At 34.8% G+C, this 24,812-nt stretch overlaps 1 protein-coding gene across 2 annotated transcripts in view; it reads right to left on the reverse strand.

The window, feature by feature from the left end:
* LOC150085950 (peroxisomal acyl-coenzyme A oxidase 3-like) overlaps nt 1–24,812 on the reverse strand; it is a 357,646-nt gene that overhangs the window by 157,356 nt on the left and 175,478 nt on the right. For both annotated transcript variants that reach the window (XM_090373609.1, XM_090373610.1), the window contains one exon: nt 6,055–6,177. In XM_090373609.1, coding sequence (XP_090229735.1) covers nt 6,055–6,177 — 123 coding nt within the window. The remainder of the gene's footprint in view (nt 1–6,054; nt 6,178–24,812) is intronic.

Raw genomic sequence — 24,812 nt, forward strand, 5'->3', positions numbered from 1 at the left:
TTATCAAAACCAAGTACCTCACTAAGACAACTATTTCCTTGCTGATTAAGGAAATGTGGCACTCTACTTGAACAGGCTTCTGAAGTGTCATACTAACTATCCTGCTCACCAGATTCATTACCCAATTCCAAAGTCTCTTCTCTGGAAGGTGGACTGGGAATTGTCAGATCTTCATAACATAATACTGGAACAATAGAGAATGATATTTTGGAATCCATTGCAGCATTTCATCTACACACTTCTAAATTTTTATAGAAAAAAAATACACCATACAAAAGTAGTAATCACAATAGCTTGTGGGCTCTCTCCATGTTCCAGGAATTGCAAAAGACATGCACTTAAAACTACCATGGCAGAAATGAGGTGCCCACAACTTGTCTTGATTACCTATAGGCATTCCAAAATAGGTTTTATATGCATTGCAAAATTTGTGAAACTAACATATATATCCAAAAACATAACAGAATCAGTCTGGGATAACTTTACACATTCATTTGTTAACTATAGCAAACTGCAAAAAAAAAAAAAAAAAAAAAGGCTCTTATATATCACAGCACTGATATGTACATATTTAGTCTAGGAAAGTTTATCGCCCGCAATTCACCGCCAGCAATTAATCGCTAGCAGTTTACCGGCGCGTCAGTTTATCGCATAAATAATTTATAGCCTACAAATGATCGCTAGCATATTTTATCTCCAGGCAATACATATAATTTATATAAATTTATTGGTCATTTTAAATTGAAAATAAGGTTTTTCTATAGGTGTTATTTAAGAATTAAGAGTAGCTAAAAATGAAAGTTATATGCTAGAAATACATACCATTGCAGGTGCTTTAATGTAATTGCCTGTTATTTTCCAAAATTGGAATTAAGTACCTACTTAATCCATTTAACTTAAGTAGCATGTTTTAGGGGAGTGGGGGTAGGGCGTGCCGATTAGGGAGGTACTTATATGTTTATAATCTCTTACAATCACAACATTTTCTTATTTTGAGAAAATTCCACCAACATCATGTTGGTGGAATTTTTGAAATCAGAAAAAGGAAAAGCGAAATTGTGCTTTAGTGGAATTTGTTTTATAAAGACAGGCAAAATGAAACAAAAATTCATTGGAAGTGTCAAAATTACCGAAAAACCAAATGTGCCACTCGGGTTACTACGGTAGATAACACCATCGTTAAAACATGGATGGAGCACAACCATTGTAGAGATGCAGCACAACTTCTTGATACTATTCGAACTTATGCAGAAACAACAAATAATACACCTCATAGTATTATTTCAAATGTTTCGAGAACCTGTAGCCAAGCAGCAGCCCCGAAGCTTCTGAGTGTAGATACAATGAAACGAACGATCCGAAATATAAGAAATCGAAATTTTGATGGCCCAGTTCTTCCAACGCATCATAGAGACATAGTTTTTACAGAAGAATATAAAACATCATGCAATGGAGAATTGTTTCTACAATTTGATTCTGGACCTAAGGACAATCGTATGTTAATTTTCGGTACGAAAAGAAATTTGCAGTTGTTAGCAAGAGGTGAACACTGTTATGCTGCTGGGACTTTCAAAACTGTTCCCTTACTTTTTTATCAGCTGTATACGATACATGGATTCAAGGACAAAATATCGCTTCCATTACTTTATGCATTATTGCCTAACAAGTCTGAGGAAATGTATGTATCTACTACAGCAGCTGAAAGTATTGGAACCGGCTATGTCCCCGCAATCAAAAACTATAGATTTTGAGATGACAATGATGAATGCTTGCAGAAGAGTTTTTACTGACGCTTCGCAACGGAGTTGTGTTTTCCACTCTTCACAATGTATTTTTCGTTCCATTCAGAATAATGGATTGAAACAACGTTATGAAACTGATGCTAATTTTGCTTTAAATATGCGAATTTTGGCAGCAATTGCATTTGTGCCCATTCCTATTGTGACGGTCGTTTTTGAACATTTGTGTGAAAATGGTGTTTTTCCTCCAGAATTGCAAGAAGTTGTTGATTATTTTGAGGATACATGGATTGGACACCCAACCAGACGACATCTTCATCGACCACCAAAGTATTCCCATGAAATGTGGAACGTACACCAGCTTTTCTTGAAGGATTACCAAGAACGAATAATTCTGTTGAAGGGTGGCATAGAAGATTTGAGGAACAAGTCGCTGCTTATCATCCCAACATTTGAAAATTTATTGATTGCATTAAAAAAGAACAAAGTATTAACAAAATGCACACTGAACAATATTTAAGTGGAAGTGATCCGGGCAACAAAAAAAAAACAGAAGTATCGCAATTGTGATGAATGAATTAAAAGGCTTGTTAGTGCATACAATGAACAGGGTGATATTGTTGATTATCTAAGAGGTATAGCGCATAATATTTCTTATTAATAATGTACATACTGTGTTGTAAATATTACAGTTTCTTAGTAATTAATTATCCCAACGTGACTGATTCTGAAGATTGCATAAACATTCATTTTGAATTTTTGCAGTGTACTATGACATACCTAATGTTATAATTAGTTTAGTTTAAAATTAACCAATTGTTACATTGTTTAAATAATGGATTTTTTACTATTTTTGTGATACATGTAACAATTAAAATACATAATCTACCTATTAAATTACATATTTCCATACATGTGTTTTTTTATTTCCATACTATTCCCTCATAGTTCATAGAATTCCAAAAATATGCTAATCATAGCTTAAGGCAGAAACTTAAATAAAAAATAACTTTTTATGATTTGACCAAACACATCTCATTGCTTCTAGATGGTAAAATATGCTAGTGATCATTTGTAGGCTATAAATTGTTTATTTGATAAACTGACGCGGCGGTAAACTGCTAGTGATTAATTGCTGGCGGTGAATTGCGGGCGATAAATTTTCCGGACCCCGTACATATTTATGTAATATACAATCAGGGTGTGTGACAGAGCATACAGCCAAGTTTTTCAGAAAGCTGCTTGCACCTTTAACTTGAACCAACAACACCTGTTTTCACACCTGTCTGTATCTCTGAACAGAAAAAAACCAGAAGATTAAATCTTGGATTTTTGAAAGACTACTCTTGAGACAAAATATACCAAATTTCATTTCTCTGGGATGATCCATTGTCCTACAGTAGAGCCTCAGAAATGGTAGTTTTTGCTGTCTGACTTGCTCACTCAACAATGTTCTGATATAATTTTGATTACGTTAGAGACTTGAAATTTGGTACAGTTAGAGGACAGTCTTTCCTCCAATGGGAAAAAGGAAAAACTATGACAAGCCATCTAGGGGTTCAATTTTGAAAATATACATGTTGCTAAATATGCTTCTGTATGATAGAGGTACAAAGAGTTGATGACATTTAATATTGAACATGACGGGTATCAAATTAATAACCAGCTTGATGAGTAAATTCTAAATGTACTGCTTGTTTTTAGATTTGGGGCGACCACCTCCTAAAAAATTAAAAAAACATTTAAAAATAAAAATAAAATAAATAAATTTTCTGTTTATACTCCGGCACGACAACCAAGTCAGTAGAGTTTACAGTAAATCGTCAATACAAATATTTATCATATTTAGTAGTCACGGGCTTTAACCCCGGTCCACTCAAGGAACGCATGCTATGCACTCTTGCTCCTGACCATTGGGCTATGTCATATTGACATGTGAGGTATCTCAAGTTAACTGGCTTGACAAGTAGATTCCAAATCTCAACAAAAAACAAAAACTTGTGAAAAAAGTGAGCCAAGTTCTTTCACAAGCTTTGCAAAAACCTCCACCATGAAAGGGTTTGAGATCAAACAGTGATGCCAAGTTCATCATAACCTCAGCCATGAAAAGCATTGAGATGAAAAAGTTGTGTGAAGTTTGTTATTAGCTAACAAGATTAAAAGTTTGTCATACACTTGGTAGATTCACCACATTATTTATATTTCAGTTCATTCCAGGTTCTCAAGTCTTTTATTTTTATATACAGTATTTTTTTTATCAGTTGCATAAGTCATGAATTTGCCAAGTGTATGACAAACTTTTAATCTGGTTAGCCAATAACAAACATAGCATAACTTTTTCATCTGAATGCTCATGGCTACCAATGTTACAAAAACCTTCTCAGTGCTAACAAAATACTGACACTAGAGAAAAACCAATGACACCACTGGATTCAGAAAATATAAACTTTTTTTTTTTTTTTTTTCATTACAGTGTTATGTTCTATCTATTTGTCACTGAGTGCATGTGCCTTTTATATCCTACTTTTATCTAGTACCACCATCTACCTATCAGATCATCTCTATAAATAACCTCTTCCCCACCTTGAGAAGTCAGGAGATGTCCAATACAGGCAAATGACAGTGTATGCAGGAAATGGTAAAAAAAAAAAAAGAGTATAAAGTGTAGTTAACTGAAACTACAGAAATAAACTGAAATGGTAGCATAACATTACAGGAAACTCCCACTCAGCACTTTTAATTAGGGCTTTAAAACAGAATGATAAGTGAACTTCCATTACTCAAAGGAGATTTAGCCATAGGAAATACTGTAAATAATTTTAACTGTTTGGGGTGACTAGTGTTTTTAGCTGATCTTAAGGCAATATTTCTTTATATAAAAATATTAAATGTAGCAGAAACATTTAAACCTTTAAAAAATAAATACAGTACATGGTCAAGAAAGTGCAAGAAAACTTACCTTAAAATTATGGAAGCTTATATGTATATTATATTTACACTATTTATAATAGCAATTTACGAAACAGATAATTTTGATAATTTAACCACAAGACGTAATGTAAATTTAGCACTCTCCCAAATCTAGATCTTTTTTACAATGTCCAACTTAGTTTCCAATGACTAGCTTTTCTGAAAAGAAATTTAGTGAGGTATTATTAGCAGTAGCTGACTCACTTTTCTCTTTGAGGCCATTAAAAAAAAACAAAGAGAGAAGTTGAAACTATCTACATGGTAAACTAAAATCAATCAATCTTGAACACAAATATCTCATAAACTGACTGGAAATTGAAACTAAATTGAAAACAGCATTAGGCAGTATGCAGCTAAAAGAAACTCCTTGTCAGTAAACAAACAGTTCCAAAGTAAAGTTTTATAAACAACACCACAATAAACTTAGGTTAATTAGAACCCTGGAGCAAGTGTTCCATTTCCCATAACACAGCTGAGTAGGAGGATGTATAAAGTGCATATTTTTGTAACATGCAAGAAAGCCATGGACACAGGAAACTTGTGTCAGCAAAAACAGCTACAGAAAATTAACATAGCGATGTAAATCTCTATGTTAATTTTCTTTCTCTTTTCAGGTTATTTTTCATGGGCATGAAAAATTACTTTTGGAACAATAAACAAGCAGCTTTCAAAGTTTTGCCTTATCATAAATTAGAAATGTGCCGCATTTCCAGTTTGGCTAGCAATTCAACCATTTCCTTGTTAATTACAGTATCAATTAAAAGTAAATTTTTAATAGTGAAATTAGAGAATACACCTTTGAAGGCACACACTGTGTACTGGAAAATCAGATCTGAGAGCATTAAAATTTTTCTTCAATACCCAAACATGTGCTAATAGGTAACTCCTCCCAAGGCATCTGTAATGAGTAGCACTATTCTGGGGTGGACAGAGTGCAACTCTGGATGGGGGGAATCAAAACACACAGAGCCCTATTGTAGTAGAGGACAACTACACATGACAATAAAAATAAATATTACCATAATTTAAAATAAACATAAAATGATATTCAAAGAAAGAAATATAAAAATCTATCTTCCAAACTCTATTTTCATAGTACTGTATTATAATAGATGAAAATCCTTATTAAAGATAAGGGTGTTTCATTTTTAATAATAATTTGCATGTATAATAATCAAAACTGAAGAGCATTTACATGTATATGTATCACAAATAAAGTTCATTATTATGTGATTCAATATTAAACTAATGCTGGTATTTTTGCTAAACGTCCTATATTACAAAACCTAAGTATCATAAAACTCAACATTAAAATAATATTATTTATTTTTAATATTTTTTTTACCATTTCAGGAGTTTTATTTCCAAATAGAACAGCCATCTGGAAGCTCAAGTAATCTCTGAGAAATTCATGAGAAAAATGATAAAGAACATATGTAGCTGCTAAATAAGGCAGAAGTCTCCACTGCTGAAAATAACAATAAAATTATAAGATATGATCACCATTACAGAAGAATTTGAATTTAAAAAGCTTACCTAGTAGGATTACATTTCATAAAAATAAATCTAAGTATTTATTTTTATAAAATGTAATCCTACTAGGTAAGCTTATTAAATTCAGAAAGATACTGAATAACAAATTACTGAATATTGAATAACAAAACTTATGAAAATGAGAAAGATATTGAATAACAAATGGAAAAAAAAATAAATAAATAATAAATAAATAACTGTAGGGAAATACAACATTATAATCTAAAGCTTTAGTAGTATAAAAAATGGGGATTCTAGCACAATGTGCACTTTTACAAATACAAAAAAAAAAACACCACACCACACCCTAAAAATCATTCATTTTCCTAAGAGAATCTACAAAAAATTAAACTTTTGTATATTTTTTTAAGAAAATAACATAGGTTTAAGCAAAAAAATGACTAAAAGTCTCCCTTTTTATTAAATTTATGTCTTTTTCATATTTTTTGCTTCAAAATCATCTATATGAGCTTTATTTTTTCTCACTTTTTCCATATCTTTATAAATTGGTTTCATTTTTATTTTATTTTAATCCTCAATATTTATGTGTTATTTCTCTGTTGAATCTATCTGGTAAAAATACTTTAAATTCATTTATGTGAATAATTATTTTATCTCCTCTTTTCTGTTTCAACTTATTCAAATTTTTTTATTAGAAAATGTTCATTAAGATTCGAATGGAATTGACTTGAATTGTCCAATGTTTTGTAGTCATTTTATTAGTTCCATTTATAAAAACGTAATTTTTTCAAATATTTTTTTCAAGTAATTTTTCAATTATTTTTTTTATAAAAAATAATTTTTTTTATAAAGAAATAAAATTCTGCAAAAAATGTGAGCAAGAAATAGATTTGAAACTAGTTTCTCTAATACATACTATTATTAGTATGTATTAGAGTATGTATTTCTCTAATACATACTAGTATTCACTTACTGGTATTATTAGTTGTAAAGTATCTTCACATTTTTGTTTTCAGAGTTCTGTTAAATCATTCTACTGTTTTAGCTTTTGTTTCTATGTTCAGTAGTAAACCAATGAACAATATACTTTTTAAAAAGCCATTACATTTGTCTATTTATAAATTCATTACTTCTATCAGTTAGTATTTTTTCAGGAATTCTTTCTGCAAATATAATCTAAAAAGCTTTTGATATCTCAGGCAATAAGAATGGAACAAAGGGGTGCTCTTACGAAGAAAGGCTTAAGTTTTGCAAATTACAGTGTCTGGAGACTAGGCACTGGCGAGGTGATCTGACAGAGGTGTATAAAGCCTTGAATGGTTTGAGCATGCTCAATGCTGATGGGATTCTTCCTCTTGCTCAGAATAATCACCTGAGAGGGCATAAATTCAAATTGAGGAAAGACAGATGTAGGATAGACGTGAGGAAATTTGCCTTTAGCCAGCGGGTGGTTGGTTGCTGGAATAGACTTCCATCCCTTGTCGTGGAAGTTGATAGCCTAAATAAGTTTAAGGTTCAGCTGGACAGGTATTTCGAACAAACAGAGAGGTGAAGTGGAAGTGGTTATTTTTTATTTATTTTTTTTTTTTTGGCTGATGCTGCATAAGATTGCTTTCTTCCATCAAATGCCTCTAATAATGCTAATCTCATTGCCCATGCATACTTAGAAAACACATCTATGACTGTTAGTATGTAGTTAGTGTTACTGTTAAACAATTTGTTTTCTTGCGTATCAACTAAGTCTGCTTGAAACTGATCATCTATATGACTAACAAACTCTCCTTCTCTTAAATTTTCTTTTCACAGATTTATGCTTCATATATTCATCTTGCTGATGAAAAAATTCTTTTATTTCTTTTACAGGTGAATTTGTTTTTCTTTGTAATTCTAAAATATCTGAATAACCTGCTAAGGGATTATAACACAGATTCTTAAAGCTAACATTAAAAAAAACAAAAAAAAAAAAAAAAAACACTTTTCTTTGCTGCACATATACTACAAATATCTTTCATTGTATTTCTTCCAGTCTTTGTTCCTGTTTTTGTATTAGCTTTTAAAATTTAAGGGGTAAATATTCATTGTATTTATTACAGAAGAAATTTTATCAATTCCTAATCCGAATCGTTTTTTAGCTTTAATTATCCATCTACTTGCATATTCTTCAAAAATTGGATTTTGTATAGCATCTAAATCATTTAATAATTCTTGATCTGCTATATGTCAATCAATTCGCCCCTGGAGTTGTTTTTTGGTTTTTAGGAGCATTAGCAACTAAGGCCATATTGCTCCGGGAATATGCGGTGGTCAGAGGGACTCCACTAATAATGCTAGTCCACGATGAGAAGTGTCCATTGATTACCACGCTTTGTCTTCTCCCCCTCAACCATCCCTTTATCCATAGCAGCAATTTGCCTCTAATACCACACGGCTCCAATTAGTGAAGCAGTCTTCCATGTGCAACAGTATCAAAAGCCTTTCTAAGATCCAAATATATAATATCAAAGTTATTCCCTGCATCCAGTTCTTTTGTGACTGCATCATAGTATCCAATCAAATTGGTCAGGCAAGACTTTCCCTTAACAAAACTATGCTGTGTCCGAGCTATAACTGAAGTCTTGTCTAGATGATCCTGCAGTGCTTCGTTAAATTTTCCTGGAACAGAAGTTAAACTCACAGGTCTATAATTACTTGTGTCTGCCTTTGATCCTCCTTTGTGAATTGGGGTCACATTTGCACATCTCCAGTCTATGGGTACCTCCCCTGAACCCAAACAAGCTCTCATAATTATGGCTAAGGGTATGCTCATTCCTTTGCTGCCTCCTTTAATATAACTGGATAGATCCCATCCAACCCAGATGCCTTTTTTATGTTTATCCTCAACAATTTCTCCTCCACCTTCTTCTCAGTTATTACAAAATCATCTAGCTCACTGCCAGTTTACTTCACCTCTGGCATTCCCCTTCCTGAATAACTCCTCACGTGTGAATGCAGATGCAAATACTCATTTAGTTTGTTAGCCACCTGAGCAGGATCCTCAACTGTCGAACCATCAATATCCAGTGGACCAATCTGATTCATCCCTTACCTTCTAGAGTTTACATAAGTAAAGAAATATTTTCTGTTTTTCTTTGCATTCTTTGCCAAGGATTTCTCTTTAATCTGCCTTTGCCTGCCTAATCTCCTTTGTGACTTGGTTACAGACCAGCTTATATCTATCATAAGCTTCCATGTCACCCATTAATTTATATGTATCCCATGGATTTTTCTTCTCTGCCATATGTCTCATTAGTTCATCTGACATCCATTTAGGCATAAAATTTGAACAATATTTCTTAGTTGGTATGTAAAGCCTAGTAGCTTCCAAGATAAGTTCTTTGAATGCTTCCCATTTTGAATTTCCTGTTGGTAACATCATCAGTTGGTCCCACTGGATAGAATTTAAATACTGTCTCAGACCATCGTAGTTGCCTTTACGAAAGCAAAAACCCTTCCCTTTACCCCTGATGTTAGTTACCTCTTTGAGTAAATCCCACTTCAGCACACTGTGATCACTGCCACCTAGTGGTTCCTTTATCTGCAGATGCTTAATGCATGAAGAATCACTACTGATAATCAGATCAAGAGTATTACTCCCTATAGTTGCCTCCCAAACATGCTGATGTAGAAAACAATCATCCAATAAATCCATAAAAGCCTTGCTAGTGTGTGAGTGACCAACCTACAAATTTCAGTCAATATCTGGGAAATTAAAATCCCCCATTATAAGACTCTGATTTACTGGCCCACTCTATTTCCCTGTAAAGTTTCTTATTATACTCATCAGAGTCATTAGGCCTATAGCTCACTCCTACTCTCAATTTTGATTTCCCAATGCTAATGGCACACCAAACTGGCTCGACACTGCACCGTCCAGTGATGTCGACTAGCTTCACTTCCTTGGAAGTGAAGCCAGTCGACATAATACTTTTATGTGTTTCTTAACTAATAATATAACCCCTCCTCCCTTCCTATCCTGTCTAACATTTCTGTACACATTGTACTCCCCAAATTCCAGTTCTGCATTCCTTATATCTGTGTGACACCACGTCTCTGATATCCCAACAATATTTGCCTTTGATGTTTTGAGCAATACCTCAAATTCATCAAATTTATTTACCAAACTCCTAGTATTAGTGTACACACAAGTATACATGCACCTGTTCCTATTCTTAGCTACCCTAACACAACCCATATGTTTACTTGTACCACAATGACTCCCAGCAGTCTCTGAAATATCCTGATTCTTGTTTTCCAGGCTGCTGCTTATTTCAATAGAAGCAGTGGAAGGATCACTTTCACCTCTGCCAGTGGCTACTGTTAATCTATTAGTCCTTGTATCCCCCCAAGCTAGCAGTTTTCTGCCCCAACTAACACTGCCTCGATAGCATCAGCAAATATTCTTGCACCCTTTCTATTTAAGTGTATCACATCCCTGTACAAGCAGTCTCTCCTGTTAACAAGTACAGAACAGGCTGAAAAAAATTCTACCCCTTGAGCCTTGCACAATCTTTCCAGGGCCGAATTGATCGACAAGGTTCTCATCATATATTCCCTCCTATCGTGTCTGGGCAAAATTGCAGACACTTTCAAATTCAACCCTAATTCACGGCTTTTTTTCAACAGTGACCTGTACTTGTTAAGTAAAAACATAAGCACTGGGAAAGGAAAAATGAGAGTAGGAGTGTGTTATAGGCCTAATGACTCTGATGAGTTCAAAGAACAACTGTACCTAGAAATAGAGTGGACCAGCAAGCCAGAATGTCTCATAATGAGGAATTTTAACATCCCAAATACTGACTGGAACTTGTGGGTTGGTCACTAGCACATATCAAGACTTCTGTGCATTTATAGGCTGACTGTTTTCTATAGCAGCACATTTGAGAGACAACCAGAGAGAGTAATACTCTTGATCTGATTATCAGCGGCGATTATTCACGCAAAGAATCAGCAGATAAAGAAACCACTAGGTGGCAGTGATCACAGTGTACTGATGTGGGATTTACTTAAAATTGTAACTGCCATCAGAGTAAAGGAAAGAGTTTTTTCTTTCATAAAGGGCTACAGCGTCTCAGACAGTTTGTAAATTCTAAACAGTGGGACCAACTGATGATGTTACTAACAACAAATTCTAAATGCAAAGCATTCAAGGAATTAATCTTGGAAGTTACCAGGCTTTTCATACCAACCAAGAAATACTGTTCAAGGTTTCGGCATAAATGGATGTCAGATGAACTAATGAGACTCAATGCAGAAAATAAAAATGCATTGGATACATAAAAATTATCAGGTGGCACAGAAGACTACAGTAGAATACGAGGCAGATTATGAAAAATCTTTAGCAAAAAATGCAAAGAGGAACAGCAAAGTCTTCTTTACTTATGTGAACTATATCTTGAAGGGGATGAATCAGATTGGTCCGCTTGATAATGATGGTTCAACTGTTGATGATCCTGCTCAGGTAGCTGACACACTGAATGAGTATTATGCATCTATATTCACACATGAGGAGTTACTTAGAAAGGGGAATGCCAGAAGTCTATCAAACTCTAAAAGGAAGCTAAACGATTTTGTAATAACTGAAAGCAAAGTGGAGGAGAAGTTAAATATAAGAAAGGCACCTGGGGTGGATAGGATTATCCAGTTATATTAAAAAAGGCAGCAAAGGAAGGAAACAAAGCCTTAGCCATTATTATGAGAGAATCTCTGAATTCAGGGAAGGTCCTCATGGACGGATATGAGAAAATATCCCCAATTCACAAAGAGGAGTCAAAAGGTGACACGAGTAATTATTTACCTGTTAATTTAACTTCTGTTCTGGGGAAAACAGTGGAATCACTGGTTAAAGAAACACTGCAGAATCATCCAGAAAAGACTGCAATTATAGTTCAGACACAGTATATGTTTGTCAAAGGGAAGTCTTGCTGACAAATTTGATTGGATACTTTGAGGTGGTCACAAGGGACTGGATGCTAAAAATAATTTTGATATCATATACTTGGATTTCTGGAAAGCTTTTGACACTGTTGCAAGTAAAAGACTGCTGTAAACATTGGAGCAGTATGGCATTAAGGGCAAGTTGCTGCTATGGATAAAGGGATGGCTGAATGGGAGATGACAGAGAGTGGTAATCAACGGACGCTGCTCTTCGTGGACTAATGTTATTAGTGTAGTCCCCTAGGGTTCGATGTTCGGCCCATTGTCATTTTCTGTATTTATCAATGATATTGATGAAGGTATATCAAGCTTAATATCCAAGTTAGCTGATGATACGAAGGTTGGCAGGATTGTTAATGACAGTAATGATAGTACGCTACTGCGACAGGATCTGGAAAAGTTGAGCAGATGGGTGGACAGGTGGCAACTGAAGTTTAACATTGACAAATGCAAAGTACTGCATATGGGTAGCAGTAACCTCAGAGTAATGTACCAACTGTGCAGTACTACACTCAGGGTATTGGAGAATGAAAAAGACCTGGGGGATTATTGTGCAGTCAGATATGAAGTTTTCTTAGCAATGCAGACAAGCTGCCAGAACAGATCATGATGTGTAGTCAATGATATACAGGAATTTGGTTAGCAGGGATAAGGAAGTGAATATTCCTTTGTATAAGGTGATGGTCAGGCCACACCTTGAGTACTGCATACAGGTCTGGAGGCCTCATTTTAGGAAGAATGAGGAGCTGCTGGAAGCACAGAGAAGGGCAACAACATTGGTGAGGAGAAGAAAGAGTTGCCCTTACAAAAAAAAGGCTTAATTTCTGCAAATTTGCAGTGTCAGGAGTTTAGGCACCAGTGAAGTGTTGACTGAGGTATAAGGCCTTGCACGGTTTAAACAAGATCAATGCTGATGGGATTCTTCCTCTTGTTCAGATTCAAAAAATATAATTTTTTTTTTGAACCTGAGCAAAACTTCAAATTGAGGAAAGACAGTTGTAGAATAGATGTGTGGAAATTTGCCTTTAGCCAGCAGATCATTGATTTCTGGAACAAACTTCCATCTGGTGTTGTGGAAGTAGATATCTTAAATAAATTCAAGGAATATCTAGACAAACTGATTTTTTTTGATTGATACTTTATAAGTATGTTTTCTTGTATCATACGCCTCTACAAATGCTGATGATGCTGAGCTGTACCTTTAGCTTTACTATATGCAATATCGTGTTTCTTACAGCTTTCGTAAACTCTATTAATTCCTATATCTCCACAAGCTAATTTCTCTTTTAATTTTGTAAAAGGTCTGCAAAAGTTATATTTTTTTTACCTGTTAGAGTTTTAAAATACATTTCTGGTGTTTTTAACTTTCAACCAACCAACTACAATCAGTGGTCACTATAATGAGAAGCTCTTTATAGCGACCATCTTTTTAACGTCCCAACACGTTACATCAATTTCTTATTAACCAATTCTATTTTACATTCAGTGTAATGACCTTGAAAATAAAACAATTTCTCTAAAATGGCCTTAAATATCTACTTCTTATTCTAAATTTTTACTTTTTTATTACAATATCTGTGCTTAAAAATGACAGAACACTTCAAATATATCGAATCAATTGACAAACTTGCAGCCTGAGAAATCATTTGTTAAGATTTCCCATGCTCTTTTCTCACAGTGCAGTAATGAAATGAACATGGGCTAGTTCATTTCATTAAATAGTTAGGATGTATGTTTATTGGTTATTCACTCCAAGAAAGTCAATAGCTTTGCCAATAGCAGATAACATTAAGATTTTGCAAATTGTAAATAATGGTGTGCATTCTAAGACTGACGACTGACACTGCAAAACAGTTCAGCATTCTTAAGAGTACTCTACTCACTATTTTGAAAGATTGACAGTTTAAAGAAATCTGTTGTGCCGAGTAGAATTCCAGCACAAAACGTGAGGTATCTGGATCTTGAAAAGATACTTTTGGAACGGCTAATGATGATGCATACAAAAAACGTTCCCATAGATAGAAATCTTTTAAAAGCTAAGGCTGAATCATTTACACATCGAACGGTGATAGTGAAGAATTTAAAAGTTCAGATGGATGGTTCCAGAAATCTAAGACTTGTCATGACCTGTCTTTCAAAAAAAAAAAAAAAGTGTGGCAAAAATGCAGCCAGGGACACTCACACTACAAACGAATGGAATGAAAATCGTTTAAAAAATGTTTTGCTGATATATGACCACAATATGTTCAATGCTGATGAAACTGGATGCTTTTTTAAATTGCTACCCAGATAAAATTTAAAGGAGAGAAATGAAGTAGTGGAAAAAAGGCCAAATGACAGATTACTGTTCTCCTAGCAGCAAACATGTCTGGCACAGAGAAGCTTCCTCTTTTAATCATGCGGAAGGGAAAGACCAGAAGCCTCAATGCTTTAAAGGGTTTAAGACATTACCGACTATGTATTGAGCAAACCAAAAAGCATGGATGACATCACAAATCTACAAAGAATGGATCAGAGACTTAGATCACAGGATCAGTGAGAAGAATAGAAATATTTTGCTGTTTGTGGATAACTGCACCCCTCATTTTCAAGTAAACAACCTCCGTGCAATCACTGTCAAAGAATTAACTGACTTTAGTCCTTCAATCACTGTTTGTTTGTTATTTGGTTTTTAGGAGTATTAGCAACTAAGGCCATATTGCTCCGGGAATATGCGGTGGTCATTCCCTGACCTTTCCGCATCCACCGCATTTGGTGGCGACGGGCTCGAACCCCGGTCTAATCAAGAAGAGTATGCTATGCACTGCTGCTCCTTCCCACCTGGCTATGGAGGCGCCTCCTTCAATCACTGAAGAACCAACATGATCAAATATGACGTTAATTCTTCAGCCACCTGATCAAGGTGTAATCCAGTGTTTTAAGAAAATGTACCAAAGAATGCTATTAAACAATATTGTCCTTTGTCTTGAAACAAAATTCAGTGCAAAATTGACATCCTGCAGGTAATGTATTTATGTGTTTCAGCATGGGATGAAGTTGAAGAAAAAGTAATCACCAACTGCTTCAAACATGCTGGATTTACCGCCTTGAATGGTGCAATGTGTGAAGTTTTTAGCATGCTCTTTCCTCTATTAATTGCAAAGAACAGTCCGATAATAGGGAACAAATATTTGAGAATGTGCATAATCACCTAAACTTACAGAAAAACTTAAGCTTCAAAGATTACACAGAAGTGAATGTTTCAGGATATGCACAAATGAAGAGGAACTCATTGCAGATATAATGGAATCTTCTGAAATTTGTAGTGATGAAGATGAGGAACTTACTGTGATTAAGCAAGAAGTTTCAGTGAAAGATGCTCATCAAGGATTAGAACTTGTATGTCGATTTTTTTCACGTGCAGCCTAACTGCAAAAAGTGAAATAACTGCTATTGTGCACATTCATAATTCTCTTTTAAAACATGCTCTACCATTGAAACAGCATGTTCTGACAGATTATTTTAAAGTATGAAACAATTCTCTTGTTTTGATAGGTATGTAAATTTCTTGATAGATATGTAGTGAAATTTACAATCATAATTTTCTTGTATAATACTGTAGTATATATTATAAATAAGATTATACTATATTGGATTAGTACGATTACATTAAATGTTCAAGCTTTTACTTATTTTGTTGCTGATTTTATGAACAATCGATATAACGTCCTTCTGATATATCAACCATTTTACTCACTCCTCTGGGGGTCATTATATAGAGCTTCGACTGTATATTATCTGCTACTAATTTCTCATTAAAATCACTAGATGTTTGAATAAATGAATACAATACATCATAAGGTGATTTATTCTTATTAATAAGTGTAATATTTATCATACAATAATAAATAGATAAAACAGAATCTGATTTTTGTACAGTAGAACTTCAATTATTTGTCAGGGTATGGGACTGGGACCAGGACCAAGACGGATAATCGAATAGACAGAATAGACATTAAAAACATTATGCATACAAAAAACTGGGTCATCTAACTTGTTTATTTTATTACCTAATACACAACCTAATGAAATTTAATTAAGCTTTAATTATTATTTATTTTTTACCAGGTGATCAAAAAATCATAGTACAGATATCTACATACATACATACCTATTCTTAATATTTTGACTTACATTGGTAATGTAATGAAAAAATTTTAAAGAAAACAATATTACATACATACAACATTGTTCTAATATCATTAAAGAAATTTAAAAGAAAACAATATTACATAATTCAATTTCTTTTCTAAAAAAGTCAGTCAATTTCTTTTGTTTCATTACCCCCTCGAGCCTTTTGGGAGGCAATGTTATGAATTTTATGCAAAAGTAACACGCGCAGCATTTGCTTCTTCTTGTACCTCGAACCACTCGATGCACTTTGACAACATAGTTTCAGCTTCGCAGTGGCTAATCATGTTCTTTAGTTCTTCAGTTTCAGAATCATCTGAAATTATCATCACTCTTTGCACAATTTCATTGTTGTCTAAAATTTCGCATCCGACGTCCATTTTGTCCATATCTAGCCAATCATTTACTTCCTCCATCGAAATATTTTTAAAACCAGGAACATTCAAACATAACTGCAAAATTTCAGTTTCTTTTGGAATGGTTTCTGTATCAGTTGAATATATTTCTGGCCCCAACTTATTTCAGCTTCTTTGTATTGTTTGAACTGGAACAGCATTACAGGCATCAGCAACACTAAAAACTGCATCTTTTAAAGTGTAGCCGTTCCAAAACTCTATCATTTTGCGATACGAACATTTTGAAATAACGACGGTTCATACTTTCAATCACGCCTTGGTCCATCAGTTGAATGAGTGATGTGGCATTTGTTGGCAGAAAGCGGCATGATATTTTACCACACCGCTTTTAAATCACATGCATGTATGGGATGAATAGGCACAATGTCCATCAGTAGCACTGCATATTGTGGTAAACCTTTTGTTGCCAAATGTGATCTTAGGAATGGTATAAATATTTTCTGAAACCCATCATGAAATATATCTTGGCTCATTCATGCATTGTTTTGTTATTTGTTATTTGATTTTTTTTTAGGAGCATTAGCAACTAAGGCCATATTGCTCCGGGATATGCGGTGATCATTCCCTGACCTTTCTGCATCCTCCGTATTTGGTGGTAACGGGCTCGAACCCCGGTCTAATCAAGAAGCGTGTGCTACGCACTGCTGCTCCTTCCCACCTGGCTACGGAGGCGCCTGCATTGTTTTGTGAGAAATATTTAACTGGCAAAGCATTTAAATTAATATTTTATGACTACTGCTGGCATTAGCACATACCATTATAGTTATGCGATCTTTTTTGCATCTTATATCCCGGTGTCATATGTTCAGTCATTGAGGTTAGTGTCTTTTGAGGTAGTGCCTTCCAATTAAGGCCAGTCTCATCACAGTTGTATATTTGGTCTTTAACCAAACTTCGATCAGCTATTTCCTTCTGTAGTTTTTCACAATAAACAGCTGTGCTACCTGCACTTAGCTTCTCACCCCTGGATTGACAATTGCCAAATACCACAGCAAAACTTAAATTTGTCCAACCATCTGCTGCAAGCCTTGAATGAAAGATCTCCACCTAGTTTTTTATTGATTTCAATGGCTTTTTCAATTATTATAGGTCTCAACAATGGAATTCCTTGGCTACATTTTTGAACAAACCGTTGAAACATTGCAGTATCCAACTGTACATTTTTAGCAAGCTTCATTGTTTTATGACTTTTAACATTATCTTCAGTTGTTTCCATTTTTGACACGCCATTTTCAATTTTGTCTGCATCACGCTTTATATCATTTACTGTTGTTCTTCCTATTCCATAAACCGATGCTATAGCTTGTAGCACTTTCACCTTTTCTTAGACAACTGATTATTTAAATTTTTTGTGATAATCACAACACTACTCGCTTATATTTCTGCCATTTCAATGGGTTTACTAAATAAAAATTATTAAAATATGAAACAAGAGGTTAAAGTACAGCCATATACAGTGAATTGTAAACAAAGACTGAGTAACACATGGTGCTAATATCACAATGAATTACAGCGTACTGGGGTTAAGTGACAGTTAACAGAGACTGACAGTAAATAGGGTGAGGGACAATCGAAGTTCTACTGTAATTAAAATGAGTTATATACTATTTTTTTATTTGAAGTTTTTAAATATTTTTTAACTTCTTCTGGTAGAGGAAACCCAAATTAATTTAAAAAATTTACACATTTTGGGTTTTTATTGTAATAAACATAGCCAGTGAGTACCATTTCCTATAAATGAACATAGATTAATAATACTGCTTTCAAATTTATTTGTTTTATTTGGTAAAATATCTCTAGAGAATATACCTCCAAAACCTTTTACATTTTTAATTGGTCGACCTCCAATATACATTCCTTTTCCACTTAATTTATCTACAACTATATATGCCCACATCTTCAAATTACTAGAATTAACTGGAATTAAAACTGCTGTAGTTTTTTTTAGTTTCATAGATTTCACCATGATAGATATATAGCTCTCTAGCTGTTACTCTGAACTGTCAACTGCTAAAATGCAGTCAGGTAGCTTCTCTGTTTACTTAAGCACTGATAAAAACTACTATGTGTTGTTATCTCTCCTTACTGGAAGACTAGGTATAACACAATGTTATCTCTCTTAAGTCTAATATAAAAGATTCTGAAAGATTTCTTCACGAAAACGTTTTTCAGTATGAAATGTAACAGTCCTTATGATGCATACTTATATTACAATACGCATTTGATAGCCTTGCAAACGATAAAACTCAGTCAGGTAGCTATCCTGTTTACTTAGGCAATGATAAAAACTACTGTGTGTTGGTATCTCCCCACACCACAATTACTAGGTAAAAACAAAGTTATCGCTTTGAGTGCATTATTCTCATTAAAAATATTCTAATTTTTATAGAAGTAAATGGGTGAAATACTAATTAGCTCTAAGATTCTAAAACAAACATCACTGTGTCTGAAATTATATTCAGATATACCTTTTATGTTTTGCTAATTCTTATGAAACTGCATTAACTAAATTAAATTCATACTATTCATGGTTTAATGTGAATAACACGGGTAGGGGGAAAAAAATTTTTTTGCTCCCCATTAAAATTCAGAATAATTCTTGTAGTTGACATTGCTGAATTCAAATATGGCTATAACACCCACCAATTTAAGGGAGAAGGAATTAAATTCAAAAACTAAGTTTCTAGTAAAAAAGATTTCATATATTTTAAGAAAATGTTACATATAGTAATAAATATTGAACAATGGGCCTATTAATGTTAAAAATGTTTATCTGATAACAAAACACTTATTTTGTCATTTTTTGCCTTATATAATCATTACTGTTGGAATCTCTTGTATGAAATTCCAACAGTAGTCTGCCAACATAATTGGACTCCATTTTCCCTGGTATCTTTCTCTATTTGAGAAATATCTTGGTGAAACCTTTCATCATGTTCATCAGTGACCACTCCCAAGTTTTCAGGAAAAAAGTCTAAATGGAATGTAGAAAATGAAGCTTTAACATGTTGCATCCCAACTATCTGTATACTAAAATTAGCTGATCTACAATTTCACTGTAATTTTGTGTCACGGCTTAAAAAGTTCTGGCAGATGTTTTCCAATGCCTTCCAGGCTCTTATTTCTGTAGCATTTCATTTTTTAATAAATTTCTTATCTTGGAATAGCAATCTGATTTGAGGACCCACAAAAATCCCCTCTTTTCTCTCAGCCCCACTGATTCAAGGAAACTTTTGCCTCAAACAGGAAAATCCTTTTTTTTTTGTCAATCACTTTCACAAATATTTTTTATCAAACCTAGCTTGATGTGCAATGGAGGTAAATAGAACTTTGACTTATCCACCAAAGGACGATGTGCTACATTTTTCTGGCTTGGTGTGGTTTCTGATTGGCCATTTTTTTACCCTGTATGGCAATCCTTCACTCAGCTGTCCCACTCGCATAAAAAGCAGCAGTATTTCATGTATCCACCTTGCAACCCAGTCAGCAAAGCTAATATTCCATTTCTATTCCGGATATTATTTTTTTTATTATTATAAAAAGCATATTATTTTTTGCAAAGAATGTGTAGGTTCTCGTACATTTCCTTCATGTGAACTGCACGGGCCAATGATATAGATTGACACTTATTTCCACTATGGAGTAAAACTGTTTTCAAACTGATCTTGGTTGAATTAATGAGAAAAGCTTCCACTGCTCAGTGACTTGCTCCAGATTAACTCTTTCATTAATTTCTGGACACTATTACAATAAATCAAAGCACTATCCATAGAATAATAGGTCATTACGTTAGATTATCTCTTCCTATAAAAAGGCACCTTGACACCCTTAAGAAGATTCTGCTGCTAATGCCATGATCCTAGCAATTGATCTGAACCTTGGTTTTGGAGAGGTCAATATTTCTGACCAAATCATTCAACTAAGAATCTCCCTACACGCAAATTATTGTCAAAAACAATAGGTGGTTTTTCTGAATCAAAATGAAGTTTCAAATAATCATTAAATAAATCTAATTCATAAATGCAATTACAAAGCATTATTAATTTCCAATGACTATCAAAATACTTGAAGTGATTATTGTTTTATTGATTACACTGGTTGGCATCACTTTCCTCACTGAAATAATTTTGACAGATTCCAGTAAGAAATATGTTCAAAAACTCATTTTTTGAACTATTTTTTTTTTAGAACATTTGGGAGCTTTCCACAATAGTCTAAAATATTCTGAAATGTGCAGAATATCGTTATATCCGGAAGAAATGTTGGGGTGTTTCTGGAAGGTTCTAGAACTTTCAACGGAGTCCTCTAGAAACATTGTGAGCCTTCTAGAAACTTCTCTACCAGTGTATATATGAGTGGGCCTGCACCAAGCAAGCATTATTAAACTTCTTGAATTTCTGCAGACTGTAATTTTCAGGAAATGCGTATGAAGGAAGGCTGTTCCAGAAAACGGCAGTGGAATGAATAAACGAGGAAGATGAAAAGTTGGTTCTGTGAGTTTGAAGTTGGACAGTAAATGGATGTTGGTGGTGGCGTCACGTGTTTGGACTGTTTTGAAAGAGAGAGAGCGGGAATTATAGAAGCCAATTCAGAACAACAGTGCTCATAGAAGTAACTATACAAAAGGCATGCAGCAGAAACATGAGAAATATGAGACAGCGAGTGGAGAGACTGTTAGATAGGAGTCATTAATTAATTTATCTGCCCTCTTCTGAATGGAATCTAGAAGCCTGAGAGAGGTTTTGGGAACCAGATGTAGGAACAATATTTCAAGGTAGGGCGGATTTGCAATTTGTACAGAGTGAAAGAGTTTGGAAGAAAAGTAATGCCGAGAGCAAAAGAGAAAACAAAGTTTTTTAGATGCAGAGGAAGCAATATTTGTAATGTGCTTGTGCCAAGAGAGATTAGAAGTCAGGGTAATCCCCAAAAGAGATATATTATTTTGCCTAGAAATCGGAGTGTCGCCCAAGATAAACATAGGAGCAGAAGAATCCTTTATGTGAGATATAAGACAAGACTGAGTTTTAGAAGGTTTGAAATCAACTAAGTTGTCTTTACACCATTGGAGAATTCACTGAAGATTGGCATTTAAGGAATTGGTAGCAGATATTCGAGAAGTTGCAGCTGATTAAGCAGGGCAAGGTTTCTCAAAATGGAAAGTGGAATGCAATGTGCTATCATCAGCAAAACTATGGATAGGATTTCCAGTCAATAGAAAGAGGTCATTAATACACAAGAGGAAAAGAATGGGGTAAAGAACTGAACCTTGGGGGACACCAGCATTAGTGGAGAAGTTAGAAGACAGAGAGCCATCTACCATCACCCTCAGTGAGTGATCAGAGAGAAAACTGGATAACCAATTACAAAAACCAGTTGGCAAACCATAAGATGGAAGCTTGTTTAGAAAACCTTTATGCCAAACACAATCAAAAGCCTTTGAGATGTCAAGAGCAACTGCTTGTGTTTCACCAAACTTTTATATTGAATTTGTCCATAAATGGGTAACGTAAGCCAGAATATCACCAGTGGATCGACACTGACGGAATCCATACTTGTGATCATTGATCAGACGGAAAGATTCTAGGTAGTTTCAGAGTTGGCAGTAAATTGATTTCTCCATTACTTTAGAAAAAGTAGAAATAACTGCAATGGGAAGATAATTGGATGGGAGGGATTTGTCACACTTTTTAGGAACTGGCTGGATATGAGCAGATTTCCAAGCAGAAGGAAAACACCTTTGGAATAAGAAAGTGAAAAAAGGCAGCAAAGAAAAGAAGTAAGTTCACAAGCACAGGTTTTGAGAACAAGTGGAGAAATACCATCAGGACCTGGAGCTTTCTTACCATCAAGATTCATCAAAATCCTTTTGACATCCTATTGACGGAAGACCACAGGAGGCATTGAATGGAGCATGTTGGGAATGGTGGGAGGTGTTTTACCAAGATTATTAATACATGAGTTGGAAGAAAAATGGGATGCTAGCAGGTCAGCTTTATCCTTGGCTGAAGTGACAACAGAACGATCTGGTTTTGACAGAGGTGGGAGCAGAGATGGGAAAAAGTTGCAGCAAATAGCTTTGGTGTAGGCAGAAAAAGAAGACCAGAATGCTCGGCTACCATTAGGTCAGGAAGCAAGTTTTCTACTCTTAGCCTGCTCAAAATCTAGTTTGGACTTATTAATAACTGCTTTACAATTGTTGCGAGCTTTGGTGTAGGCAGAAAATGAAACTGAAGAATTGGAAACAAGCCAATTATGATATGCAACGTTCTTCTCTTGAACAGCCTTAGCACATTTATTTGAAAACCAAGGTTTAGATAAAGGACGAGATTTTAAAGTGGAGTGTGTAATAAAGGATTCCATTTCTACAAGAATAATTTCACTGACACGATCTGAGCAATTTGTTGACGTCAGCAGTTTTGAAACAGTAATCCGACCAAGCAAAAGAAGAAAAGAAATCTCGCAAGTCATCCCATTTAACATTCTTGTAATGCCAAACAATACAAGGTTGGGAATAGCCAAGAGATAAAGGCTCCATTGGAAAAGAGACAATCACCAAGTTGTGATCTGAGGTGCCTAAAAGACCACTCACTTCAACCATGTACTTAGAAGGGTTGTTTGTAAGAAAAAGATCAAGGGTGTTGGTGTATGGTTAGGATTGTCCGGTATTCCTGTAGGTAAATGAACAATCTGTGAAAGGTCATTAGTAATTGCAAGTCTCAGCTTCTTGACAAGCTGGGTCAGTCTGACTAGAAAACAGAAGGCAGCTGGAAGTTGTGAACATTAAAATCACCAAGGAAAACTCCCTCACTGTTAGGAAAGTTGGACTGGAGAAAGTCAAGTTGCAAAGAGAGGAAATCAAAGAGCTTCAAGTGATTAGTGGAGTTGGGAGAATGGTAGAGACAACAGATGAATTTGACACAATGAGGTAGAGAGATTTTAAGCCAGAGAAGATCGAAAAGAGGAGATTCCAAATTACCAAGTCTCTGACAGGGAATATCGGAATGGACATATGCACAAGTACCACTTTTGAGGCAAAACGAATCATAAACTGAACAATTTGGGCAACTGAGAGGAGCAGTAGGTAAATCAACCGATAACTGAAATTCTGTCAGAAAAAGTACATGGGCTTTGGCAGACTGCAAGTGGAAATGGATATCGTTGAGATTAGAATTGAGACCACGTATATTTGTGAAATGGACTAGGAAGTGTTTAAGAGGTTTAGATCTTTTCGCAGATAAGCTTACTCTATTAGTTTGACAATTCATGGTGTATGCAATAGTAAGAAACAGTGAGGGGATATGCTGTATGAAGTAATGAAATTTTTGGATATGGCGTACATATGTAAGAATATACCCAGATCCTTGATATAACGTAGCCTCAACAATATCCTCCACATACACACTACTCGAACTCCCTCCAGTCACTATCTGGCAGGGTAGAGGTAGTAAGGTTATGCACTGGCTTATCCGGTAGACTCCTAAAGAGTTACCAATAGGTTCGGTCCAGTGTACTAACTAGCGGCCGGCTAGCTGCTGGCCAGCAAACACCGTTTTAAATGATGTCCATGATAACCTCAAAAGTCATCAGTCATACTGCATGATGGAAGAGATAGGGAACGGTTGACCAGAACTTAGCTCTGGAGACTAAACATGGGTTCCACCACTTCAAGCCTCCAATAAGCAAAGTGGTGATATTGTAACATTAGTCCACAAAGAGCAGTGCCCATTGATAATCCTTCCTCTCTTCTTCCACTTAATCATTCCTTTATCCATAGCAGTAACTTGCCCTTAATGTCACATTGTTCCATTTTATACAGCAATCTTATGTGTAACAGTATCAAAAGCCTTTGAAATCCAAGTATAAAATATCAAAATTAGTTTTTGCATCCAGTTCCTTGATTACTGCATTAACCTATCAGATTGGTTAGACAAGAATACCCCTTACCAAATACACGTTGTGACTGCAGTATAATTGCATTCCTGTTTCCATATGGTCCTGCATTACTTCTTTAACCAGGGACTCCATCATTTTCCCTGGAACAGATGTTAAG

Source organism: Mastigoproctus giganteus, chromosome 5, assembly GCF_048544385.1.
Source record: "Mastigoproctus giganteus isolate SK-2022 chromosome 5, ASM4854438v1, whole genome shotgun sequence".
Taxonomy (NCBI): domain Eukaryota; kingdom Metazoa; phylum Arthropoda; class Arachnida; order Uropygi; family Thelyphonidae; genus Mastigoproctus; species Mastigoproctus giganteus.